Source organism: Pseudopipra pipra, chromosome 20 (genome assembly GCF_036250125.1).
Source record: "Pseudopipra pipra isolate bDixPip1 chromosome 20, bDixPip1.hap1, whole genome shotgun sequence".
NCBI lineage: Eukaryota > Metazoa > Chordata > Aves > Passeriformes > Pipridae > Pseudopipra > Pseudopipra pipra.
The window spans coordinates 2809767-2821863 of record NC_087568.1 but is presented as its reverse complement, the minus strand read 5'-3'; the positions used below and the strand labels follow the sequence as shown (position 1 = coordinate 2821863).

General features: G+C 59.0%; 1 protein-coding gene across 2 annotated transcripts in view; it reads left to right on the top strand.

Annotated features, from left to right (window-relative positions):
- Positions 1-12097, top strand: part of NOTCH1 (notch receptor 1) — a 43789-nt gene that overhangs the window by 12006 nt on the left and 19686 nt on the right. For both annotated transcript variants that reach the window (XM_064676731.1, XM_064676730.1), the window contains exons 3-7: positions 7261-7523; positions 7871-8209; positions 11227-11349; positions 11506-11739; positions 11877-12032. In XM_064676731.1, coding sequence (XP_064532801.1) covers positions 7261-7523; positions 7871-8209; positions 11227-11349; positions 11506-11739; positions 11877-12032 — 1115 coding nt within the window. The remainder of the gene's footprint in view (positions 1-7260; positions 7524-7870; positions 8210-11226; positions 11350-11505; positions 11740-11876; positions 12033-12097) is intronic.

Genomic DNA, 12097 nt, shown 5'->3' with positions numbered 1-12097 from the left:
CTGGGCAGCTCTGCCTTCATGCCTTGGCTCTCCTGGGAGCTGTGGCAAAGCCTTTGGTTTCTTAACGGCCGCGTGTGCCAGAAACCACAGAGCGAAGCTGCAGGTGAGGTGCGGTGAGCCCGGGCGGGCCTGCTGCTGGAGGGGGCTCGAGCAGCCCCCAGCCCCTGCCTGCCAGGGCAGAGGGAGCATCCACAGCCCCACGTGTCCCAGGGAGGTCAGGGCAGAGTCCAAAATGTTCCTTGTCTCCCTGTTCCCATTTCCTTCTGCTGGCTCCAGGTGTATCATGCCACTTGAGCAGAGTGGCGGTGCCAGGCCAGGAGTTGAGTGAGAGGTGGGAGCAGAGAGCAGGGTGCTGAGCTCTGCTTTTCCAGCAGGACCATTTTCCAGACCTTTCCCTGGCTCTAGAGTGTGCTCCTGTGCTCAGCAGGGTGTTTCCAAGGCAGGCTGATGCCGCTGGGAAGCCCTCCTGTAGACAGTAGTACACACCTGTTGCTCCGTGCAGCATGGGAGGGGTTCTTGGGGAGGCAGTGGAATAAGAATGAATGGAATAAGATGGAGTAAGAAGCATGTCTGTTCTCTCGGGGACATGGAGACATATCCCCAAGCACTGGCCCTTTCTCTGCTTGGATTGGAGCCAGGGCAGATCAGGGATCCCTGGGCTGGCAGTGAGCAAACGTGTCTTACGGGGAAGGGTGTAACTTCAGGAGAAAGCTGGGCTGTTGCTTCCAGGCTGTGCCCGGCAGGAAGCCACTGGCGCAACTGGAAAGGTGACTCCTGTGTGTGTCTGGCTGATGGAAAGCAGGCTTCCCTATCACCCAGGGTCTGCAGCTGCTGGGGTGCAGGGGAAGGTGTGGAGCAGGCAGTTGTGGTTCCCTGTCAGCCTGAGGATGACGGTTACCCCGAGAGGTTTGGGGACAGTGGGGTCGGGTTGTGTCACTGCTCTGCAGCTGGGAGCAGCCTGCAGGGGCTGTGGGCTGTCGTGCAGCTAAGGGAGACTCTCCTGCGGGTTGTTTCTCCTTCCCTCAGCTGTTGCCAGCAAACATGAGAAATCTGAGTGTCCTGATCATGTTTGGCCACTTGATTCACTCCGCTGGCTTCAGACCACACTGGCACAGGAATCTGCTGGTCATGCCATGCATTTGTTGGTGCAGAGGGTTCTGGGGGTGTGATGGTCCCTTGGTGGGGACCCTCTACACCATGCAAGGTCATGGTCATGGTTCCTGAACCTTCTCTGCACCGGGGTGGCTCTCACAGGGACTAGTGACTCATCTGAGGTGCTGTTCCGAGCCACAGGTACCATGGACCAGAGATCATGGAGCAGAGATCCCCCCCAACCCAGCCTGTCAGGGTGGGGCTGCCCCCCATGGTGGGAGACCCCACACCCACCACCTGGGTGTGCTGCTGCCCCATTAGTGTCAAGTACCCCTAAAATGGGGCTTGAGGAAAGACCCGAGCCTCCCCTGCTCAGCTTTCCCACGCTGCTCATACTTTGGGGAAAACAACCACGGCCGTTTATGCTTCCAGCAGATGAGGGTGAGGAAGAGGTTATGTGATAGCAGAGCAGATAAGAGGCAGCCTGGATGCGGGGCCAGGGGCTGGAATGGGGCTCCCCACTAGCCCCTCCCACAATGTGGGGCTGGCCCCTGATGAGATTGGGGTAGGAGACAGCTCTTGCATATCCAGTGGCCGTGCTCCAGCTTACACCTGGTTTCCATTTTGCTTGATGGCTTATTTTGTGCATTGTAAACCTGAGGTGGGTTTTACCTCCAGCCCTGCCACCGTCTCGGGGTCCCTTGGGAGGACGCGCTGGGACCGGACAGGAGAGCAGTGGGTGGTGTGAGTTGTGGGGTGGTGCAGGCTGAGCCCCCACATCCAGGGCATCCCCCCATGCACCCAGCACCTCCGAAACACTCCCCAGCCCCCGGGCTGTGCTTGTGCAGGGCTGACACATCCCAAATTTGAACAAAGCCCCCGTGCCGCCGTGCGGGAGCTGTGCCGGGGCGGGGTGGGCTGCAGGAGCGCCTGGGTGTCATCTGTGCCGGCCGTGGCAGATGGCAGCTTAGCACAGAAAGGAAAACATTAGTCTTGGGTCAGAGGTCGCAGAAACATCTGCCTCGGGATGCTTTCAGTGCCCGCATTGCTGCGGAGGGACAAAACCTGTTGCTGGTGGGTTGGAGGAAAAGGCTTGTGCGCCGCGAGCGGGGACGGAGCGAACAAAGGGCTGGTGGAGCGCGGAGCCACACACAGGGAGAGCCCAGCATGACAGCCATGGGATGGGGGGGACTGGGATGGGCACCCCAGCTCTGCCAGCACCGCAGTGGGATGAGGGGGTGCTGGGAGTCACCACAGCCGGGCAAGCAGACAGGTAGAGCAGAGCTGGAACAGTGGCTTGGCAGCAGAGCTCACAGGTTCTGATACACTCCTGCAACTCATTCATGCTTTTGATTATCTGATCTGCTGAGCTCTCCTGGAGCCTTGCTGGAATAGCTGCAGCGTTGGACCACTGGTTGTAACTCCTTAAGGATGTGCAGCAGACACAACAAATGCACGTGCTCGTGCTGAGCAGACCCAGATTTGGCCTGGGCTCGGTGCTGGGAGCAGGGTGGGAATTTGGGGCCACTGTTCCCGTTCCCAGGCTGTCCCCTGGGACTTGCTGTCTGACCTTGGACAAGGCCTTCTCCATCACCCTTCACACTGGCCATGAATCATGCTGGAGATTTATGGGTCGGCAGCGCGGTGCATTATTAATGCGCCTCCCCCTCACACGGGTGCTCACTCTGGGCCAGCGTGGAGGGGGAAGACACATCCCAGCCCAGAGTTGTGGGAATCCAGCCCCCAGCCTCTGCCTGACCTGCCCTGAAACAAAAAGCCACCAGGATGGACGGCAGCCCCAGACTTTTGGGGGTTGTAAATCAGTGTGTTCACCCCTACAAGGACCACGTGCAACATCCTATCCACAGGGATGGGGACCAACTGCTGTCCCCTGTCCTGTCTAGTGCTTGTCCCTTGGTGGAAAACACCCCAGAAGTGTAGGGCTGTGAGTCAGTCTGCCATGACTTGCTCCACGTGCTGAAATGGTGCTGGGAGAGGGATCATCATGTGTTGGAGCAGGGCTTGGCCATCCCCGGGATCAGGATTCCGTCACCCTCCGTTGGGGTGGGTCCCGGCCGAGTGTTTGATGCCTCTTCAGCAGGTTAATGAGTCAACGGAAATGGTTCTCAGCTGCGCTCGGGGAGGGAGAGACACCGGTATTTTTAGCCATTCCTGCCTGGTTTGGGAACCGGGTGTACGTCACACATGGAGCTGGGAGTGTGACCACACCGGCCTCTCTGGGGATTTCTCAGAAGCTGCTCAGGACCCCGGGGAGCTTGGCCACATTTCACTGCCTCAAAGCTACTTTCTAATGGCCCTTCTGAGCTGTTTTGATCCTGGAGCACCCGCCCTGTCCTCTGCCAACACATATATTTATAATTAAAGCATAGCTTTAATGTCTCGTATGCTAATCTCCATAAGCTGCTTGGGGTTTGGTTTGGGTAACCCTTGCTTGGGAAATGCCAAAGGAAAAACCACAGGGTGATGTTCACCTGGCTGAGCCCGCGGGGACCTTGCATCCTCCATGTCTGCTCAGCTGGAAGCCCTGACACCACCACCCCCCGGTGTGTTTTTTTTACAGAAAATAAAGCTAAGCTCCCTGGGCTGAGCTTTAGGAGAGGTTTTTAGTCCCTGGAGAAGTAGGTGGACGCATGATGAGGTTGCAGCACAGCTGGGAGCTGAACCTGACTCTGCTGAATCCGGCCTTTCCAGACCTGGGAAAGTTGAAAAATAACTATGTCTTGGACTGTCCTGATTCTTCACCTGGTTTTTGATCTCTTGCTTTGCATGCGAGACTTGTCTCCAGGCTTCCCTCTGCAGCCAGGACTCTCTAAAGCCGCTGTGGTCGCAGGGCTTTGAAATGCAGCTCCAGAGCAGCTCCAGAGTCTCTGTCTGTGAGTGAGCTCAGGGACTTGTGAGGGAAGGGAACAGGACTTGTGAGGGAAGGGAATGGTGCAATTCATCCTGTGGCTTTGTCCACAGCCAGGAATGTGCTCTTCCCTGCCTCATCTCAGACTTGCTGTTGCAGGAATAGCATTGGTCTGTGCAGGAGCATCTACAGATGATGCGGCAGCAGTGTGGAAGTGTGAGGGAGGAGGACGTCCTGGGCGCTGCCTTGGAAAAGAAACTGAGATGACTTAGAAATGTGGAAGGATTTGAGAGGGCTCCCCGAGCTGGGGGCTGGTGTGTGCAGTGGCTATGTGAGGCTGAAATTGTGATTCAGGAATCACCAGGCATCCCCAGGGGGTCTGTGTTGCACAGCCCCGCGCTGCACAACGCCAACTCCCCCGTGGGTTATAGCAGTGACTGCTGGATTTTAAGGGTGCCAGTGCTGTATTGCTTGTTTTCTGAAGAGTTGCTGGAAATACCCCCTTTTCTGGGAGGAGAAATGTGGAGCATGAGCATGCCCTGGTCCTCCTTGGTCCATGTGTGCCCATCGCTCAGCTCAGCCCTTCCATGTCGAACCCTTCCCTGCCGTCTGCCGCACCCTCCTCACTTCTGGAGCTGATTGCGGCCATAAATCAGCTCTTAAGGCAAACAAATAGAAATTAACTTAAAAATAATCTACCAACTCCATGCATCTTGAGGGGTTTCCTGAAGCAAAAGCCTGGAAAGCACCTGGGCAGCCCAGCCAGGCGTGGGTTAGTCCCCAACCCAGGCACTGCCAGTGACCCCAACCCCCCTGTGCCTTCAGGCAGGGACTTCCCTACCCCTCTAGAATTCTTCCTCCAATCGCTAATTAACCTCTTGGCTAATAGCCATGCCCAAATTTGGGCTGGGCTCTGCTCCGACGTCCCATCCCCGAGCTCAAACCACCCGCTCGCCTGCGCTGAAATTGGAAACGGTCCGAAAACTAATTGGGTGGGAGGGTGTTGGGCTGCGTGCCCCTCTCCCTGACCTCACGGCGCAGGAACCCCAATCCCAGAGATAGCCCTGCTGGCCGCCTGCCTTGTCCCGGGATGCAGAGCATCACCTCCTGCTCCCAGAGCATCGTCTCCCGCTCCCGGCTGCCCACGGCGGCACCACCGTGGCCGTTCCCGCGCTGCCATCGCAGGTCTTTGTCCAGCATCCAATCTTTTTTTTTTTTTTTTTGACTAAGAGAGAATTTTTTTTTTTCCGCCTTTTTCTCCCGTTGGAGAATCCCGTGACGCTCCCCTTGTCCGCCAGCCGCCGCGAGAGAGCCCGGAGGATTGTTTTAAGAAAAAAAGCGTGTGTGGTGCGGGGAGGCGGGGGGGGGGGGAGCGGAGATTTTAACAGATGACTGCACACCCGAGCGGTTTGCCGGCGTCGTGCCTGTGCCGCTCGCCCGGGCCCCGCACAAAGAGCCCTCTCAGGCAGCCACGGCCCCAACCTCCGCATTCCCCCGCTCGGGGCCGTGGCTCAGCCACCCAGAAGCGCCGTCGCCCCGCGGTCGAGGCGCCCCGGGCTCGGAGCCGCCGGCGAGCCGGGCATCGTCCGCGGGCGCCGGCAGCTGCTCTGCCTCATTAGGATGCACACCTGCTCCCCGCCGCCCTTTGTGTGCCGAGCAGATGCCCTGATTTATTATTATACACATTTTCTTTTTCATTTGGCCTGGATAATGCCGTCTCATTAACTCAAAATGTCTCCGAATCCTGACAAATTCTCACACAATCCCCAACAATGAAATCAGAATTGGGTTAAAAAAAAAAAAAAAAGAAAAAAAAAAGAAAAAGGGGGGGGGGGGAAGTAGGGAAGAAGAGAGGGGGAGCGGGGGCCAAAACGTGGTCGTGCCGCCGGCACGGCGCGGCAAAGAGTGGTGGCTCCGGGCTGGGGCGCCTGAGGGTGGGGGTTTGCTGGCTGTGCTTCACTGGAGGAGCCCCACATTCGTGTTTTGGGGGGTTGCAGGTCAATGCTGTGCCCGGGAATGCAACATCCCACCAGCTCTGATGGCAACAGGTGTGAGCACGTGGTGCCCTGAGCCCCAGCCCACCAAAGCACAGCAGGGACCACAGTCCCCCAGTGCCCAGGTGCTGTCACCTTCCCTACCCATCACCTCCAGCAGGGGTTACCTTACCCATGCCTCGTGGCCATGCATGCAGGATCCCAGATTTATTTCTGCTTTCAAAGCCTCTGCTAGCAGAGCATGAGCTGAGCCTGGTGTGCCCTGTGCTACCTTGGTGGCATTGCCATCGTGGTGTGGGACAGTTTCTCCCATGCAGTACTTGCCACAGCTGCCTGGCACAGCCCAGCCAGGGCAGAACATCCCTTTTGGAAGCAGTGTAAAGTGAGCAGGGCTGGCTGGGGACAAAACGTGTGGTAGCATCAGTGTGTTGCAGATGTGATACAAGAGGTGCTGTGTTGGATGGGTTTTTGTCTCGTTCCTGGGATCTTTTGATGTCAGGTGTACAGCTTTGCTCCATCTTCCCTTTCCCAAGGGACACCTTCCCCTCTCTGTGTGGTCCTGCCAGCCCCACGGGGATGGCTGGTGGGATTTGCCCTTGGGGCATGTCCCTGTTGCCAGGCCTAGTCCTGCACCAGGCAGTTGCTGCAGCCCTGCTGGCCAACAGTGACAGATGGTGGAGCTGGTGGTGTCATCAGGGGGGTCTTTGCTCAGGGCCCCCACACAGGGGGATGCAGCAGCCAGGGCAGCTCATCCCTCCTAACGCGGGATTTGGCTTTGGGGAAGCTCTCAGCTGGTTGTGAGGAGCAGAATCATGTCCCACCTGTTGCCAGCCAATGCTGAGTCCCTTTTTGATCACGTTTGAGTGATTTAGGATGGAGGGAGGATAAAAATGGGTGCAGGGATGTCCCCTTGTTACCTGGCCCCATGGATTCATCTCTCTGTTGGGGTCTGTGGGTGCAGGTGTGGGGATGATCCTCTTTGTTCCACCATGTGTCTCTTGTGCCTTGGCTTCCTCTTCAGCAAGGAGAGGGGAGGCAGAACTCTCCCTGCCATGAGATGCAGGACATCAGCGCCGCGGCTGCGGTTGTGCAAGTCGGTGCAGGCCCCTCAATGGGGGACGCCTTTGTTGCCAGCACCTCTTTCATCTTCCTCTTCCCAGCCCAGAGCAGCCAGGGCAGAGCCCCGCCACCGCCAAGCCCGGTGTGCCGGGATGCGGGGTGGGGTTGGGCCGGTCCCTGTGCCGTGCGGGTGCCCCCCCGTCCCCTCGGGGCGATCCCACTGACGGCATGTCTCGCCCCTGCCAGGTGTAGCGGTGCCTACGTGGGCGAGCGGTGCCAGCTGCCCAACCCCTGCCTGAGCTCCCCCTGCAAGAACGCCGGCACCTGCACCGCGGTGGTGCGCGGCAGCACCGTGGATTACACCTGCGCCTGCCGCCTGGGCTTCACCGACGAGCTGTGCCTGACGCCCCGAGACAACGTCTGCCTCAGCAACCCCTGCCGGAACGGGGGCACCTGCGACCTGCTGACGCTCACTGAGTACAAGTGCCGCTGCCCGCCCGGGTGGTCAGGTGAGGGCGGTCACTGTGTGGTGTGGGGACGCGGCCGGGGGCAGAGGGATGGCCTGTGGTAGGGGCTGCTCCTGGAATAGCCCCGTGGATGGAGAGATGCCCGTGGTTTTGGCTTCCTTCAGTTCTGGGGGAGAGATAGGGAGGGTGGTCTGTAAACTCAGGTTGGAGTTTAGGAGGGTCCAGGCTGGGGGAGCTGTCACCCTCCTGCACAGTGCTAAGGGGGGGCTGAGGTGAGGGGGATTAGTTACAACCAGTCCCAGATCCGGTCTGCAACCCAGCGCAGGTCGCTGCCACACAGACCCTGAGCTGCAACTTGCATCCTCATCCTCCCTCCCTGCCCTCCCCAGGCAAAACCTGCCAGCAGGCTGACCCCTGTGCCTCCAACCCCTGCGCCAACGGGGGCCAGTGCGTGCCCTTCGAAGCCCACTACATCTGCCGCTGCACCGCCGGCTTCCACGGCGCCAACTGCAAGCAGGATGTCAACGAGTGCAACATCTCCCCGCCCGTCTGCAAGAACGGGGGCAGCTGCACCAACGAGGTGGGCACCTACCAGTGCTCCTGCAAGCCGGCATACACTGGGCAGAACTGCGAGCACCTCTACGTGCCCTGCAACCCCTCGCCCTGCCAGAACGGGGGCACCTGCCGCCAGATTGGGGACACCACCTATGACTGCACCTGCCTGCCAGGTAGGGACTGCCTCCCATGGGGGGAGGAAAGGGCTTGGGGACCCTCTTGCAGCTCTTCAGTCCGCCTTACACAAGCAGTGCCCAATCTTCCCATGAGTTATGACTCTGGGAGGGACAAAACTCGTTGTGCCACGTGCCTTTGGGAAAACGCTGGGCAGCAATGCCCGAGGAGGAGAGGTCATCTGGGGGCTTTTTATGCTTGGTGCTTCACCAAAATAGCTCTTCCAAAGCAACTATTTGAGCAGAGGCCCCTGTGCGGATGCTCATATTCCAGAATAAGAGTGCCTTTTTCCGCTTTAGCTTAATCCACTTCCAGAGTGGAATAATTAGCCCGGAATAGCTATTTTGGAAAGTTTCCGAGTGCAAATGGAGTTGGGGAAGGAAGACCCTCTCCGTGCTCACTGCTGCTCCCTCTGGCAAGTGCCAGAGTGGCCCAGCAGGATTACAGCCTCGGGCATGAAGGGCTCTTGTGGGGGGGCCAGATGGGGCTGTCCTGGAGCTCAACACCCTGGAAGGGGTGGTGGCACCCTGGAAGGGAGTTTGGCACCCTTCAAGTCGGAGGGAAGAACAGCAGCTGTGAAAGGGCCCCTGACCCCAGCAAGCCCTTTCAGTTCTGTCCTCAGACAGTGGTTCGCAGCGCAGTCGAGGCAGGGAGCGGAAGGAGCTGAGCAACCCCACGCTCCCCCCATCCCTGGGTCAGCTGGAGAAATGAAACAGTGGAGTTTCAGCCCACACCAGGCTGTGTTTGCCAGGCCAAGTGCCATTTCTCACCCGAGCCAGCCACATTGGACACCCGTGACAGATGTGGAGGGGACACATCTGCCCTCTCCTTGTGAAGGAACCTGTGGGCAGCTGCCTGAGGAGCCTCTTGTGGGATTGCTTTGATCCTCTGGTCACCTGTAGGGTGAGGGGTGGGCACCTTCTCTACTCTGCACCCTGGGCAGGGCTTGGCATTGCCACAGGGAACTCCAGCCTCCCTCCCTCCCTCCCTCCATCTCTGCTGGGGACACAGCATCTGGATGGAGATGGACACAGATGTAGCTGCATCCTGGCAGCCCAGCCTGGTGCTGGGGGAAGATACATGATCCCTGTGAGCAGTGTGGGGGATCTTGTCTTTTTCTCTGACACAGGCTCAGAGGTTCAATCCCCTTCCCAAAGCTTTTGGCTGCAGTAACTCGGGAATCTCATTAACCATCCAGAATACCCAGGGCCATGCAGGATCTCCCGCTCACCCAGGCTGGAGCAAAGCTCCTGTCCTTAGGGACAATGAGGTGTGGGGCTGACTGGGCCAGCAGTGCCAGGAAGGAAGCCTTTCTTTCCAGGATGAGCTCCCAGGGGCAATGCTCTGTTGGAGCAGCTCCAAGCCCTGTCCCCTCGGAGCAGCACTGCCACAGGGATGGGCAGGTGGAGGTGGCAGGAGGAGCAGCCCAGACCCTGCCCTGCCATTCTGCTGACGAGGCATTTTCCCTGAGCAGCCCAAGCGTGGGGCACGTCGGGGGGTGAGGCATGGCCCTGGGGCAGCATCCCTGCTCCGGGGAGGATCGGCTCTTCCACGCCCAGCTGCGGCTCCGTGGGATGCTTCCAGGAGATTTGCATCCTGCAGGAGCTGGTTCACCTCCCGTGGGGTGGGATGGCACCTCCACCATCCCACACGGCTCGCTGCAGGAGCTGTGCAGCCACGGGCAGAGGCAGGAGGGGTGGGGGGCTGTTCCTCATGATAAGGGGTGATTGATACGCTGGTATGTGGTGCAGCAGACCCGGAACAATGACCCCCTTTCATTCCTGGAGAGGCCTGGTCGTGCGGGGTTTCTTGAAGTTAAACTAATCTGGGCTGTTTTATCATGCCATCGCTGTAGAATGTAACCCTGAGTTTAAAGTAATTGCAGCACTAATTACTCATTGGGATGGTTCGAAATGAGTTAATCCTGGTATCTAGGACGTTGCCAGTTACTGCTGCTCAGTCTCAGCCCAGCTGCTTAAAAATGAGGTGCAAATCAATGTTGTCTGCTCTGGGCTCCTACCAGCAATCATAAAAACCTGTGGCTGCTCCCCATGTGATGGGACTGAGGAGAGAAAAAGGTAGGGAGGGCGAGGGGAAAGCCCTTAGCTAGGCCAGGGTCTGGGATCCCACAGAGGACGAGTCTGAGCACCCATTCCTTACCTCTGGAGGTAACATTTTGAGCTGTCTGCACAGGGAGCAGCCTGGCCTGGAGCTGCAGAATATCCTGGGGAGTCTGGGGGAGCTGGATGGGCACTGTGGGGAACTGATGTGGGCTGGCATTGCCATCCCAACCCCCAGCTCCTGGGCAGCAGCTGGGTCAGGGGCTTTGGGGGCCATACAGTGAATGCAGCTCTTTAAACAAATGTTGGTCAGAGGGGGACGGGTGGCTTGGCAGATCCCCTGAGAAGCATCTGGCTGCTTTGTTTCTGGTGGAGAGGCTGGGGGAGGCAGGGTTTCCATGGGTGCTGTGCTATCAGGTGGGTGTGATAACAAACCCAAGCAGCCGGGCTCCCCACACAAGAGGTGGGTTGGGATGAGCCCAGTGCCCTGTGGGGAGGTGGCTCACCCTGGCAGGGACTTGGATCCCCCTCCAGGGCAAGCACTGCTGCTGAGGCTCTTTACAAGTGAAATTAAAAGCTGGTGATTCAGCACTGGGTGCCACCAACCTTCGTGGGAGCAGCCCTGGTTCATTCCAGCTATGCCATGGACTCAGATCCTCTGCTGCCTGGGGCAAATGTCTCCAGACCTGGGGGCTTTGGCACAGGGATACCTTGTCTGCCCTCATCAGCAGAGGAAGCTGCTGCCTTCCAGGCTCCAGCAGAACCAGCCCCTGGCAGAGGCGGGATAGAGATGGGGATGAAACCAGACGGCTGCTTCAAAGACGAGTTGGGAGCACCTGGCACATGCTCAGCACCTGATAATGAAGAATCTGCCACTGGCAGGGGGTGGTGGGGGCTGAGGTGGTGGCACAGCCAGTTGGTCAGTTGGCATCACAGCAGACATCTCCTCTGTGCAGGGTTCACGGGTCAGAACTGTGAGGAAAACATCAACGACTGCCCAGGCAACAACTGCAAGAATGGGGGCACCTGTGTGGATGGCGTCAACACCTACAACTGCCAGTGCCCGCCCGAGTGGACAGGTAATGCAGGGATGTGAGGGTGGCACAGGGCTGGGCTGGGAGGACAGGTCCTGCCCTGGGGGGTGCCACGGGCTGGGTGGGCAGAACTGTCCTGCTTACAGAGCCTGCGGGAGGGGGGCAGCGCTGGCCTCACGCAGGTGCCCTGTCCCCTGGCAGGTCAGTACTGCACTGAGGACGTGGACGAGTGCCAGCTGATGCCCAACGCCTGCCAGAACGGTGGCACCTGCCACAACAACCACGGCGGCTACAACTGTGTCTGTGTCAACGGCTGGACGGGCGAGGACTGCAGCGAGAACATCGACGACTGCGCCATGGCCGCCTGCTTCCACGGGGCCACCTGCCACGACCGGGTGGCCTCCTTCTACTGCGAGTGCCCCCACGGCCGCACGGGTGAGCCCCTCCTTGTCCCCTACCCGCAGCGCAGGGTGGCAGCTCCCTGCACATCCCCTGGCTCCTTGCTGAGGTCTTGCTTCACCATGACTTGTGTGCCCATCGCCCCTGACGTGCGCCTGCCTTTCGCTGCCCAGGTTTGCTGTGCCACCTGGACGACGCCTGCATCAGCAACCCCTGCAACGAGGGCTCCAACTGCGACACCAACCCCGTCAATGGCAAAGCCATCTGCACGTGTCCCTCGGGGTACATGGGGCCAGCCTGCAACCAGGACGTGGATGAGTGTTCTCTGGGTGAGTGCTGGGGCTGAGCTCATGTGGAGCGGCCGGGGAAGGTGCTGGTGCAGCCAGGAGCACAT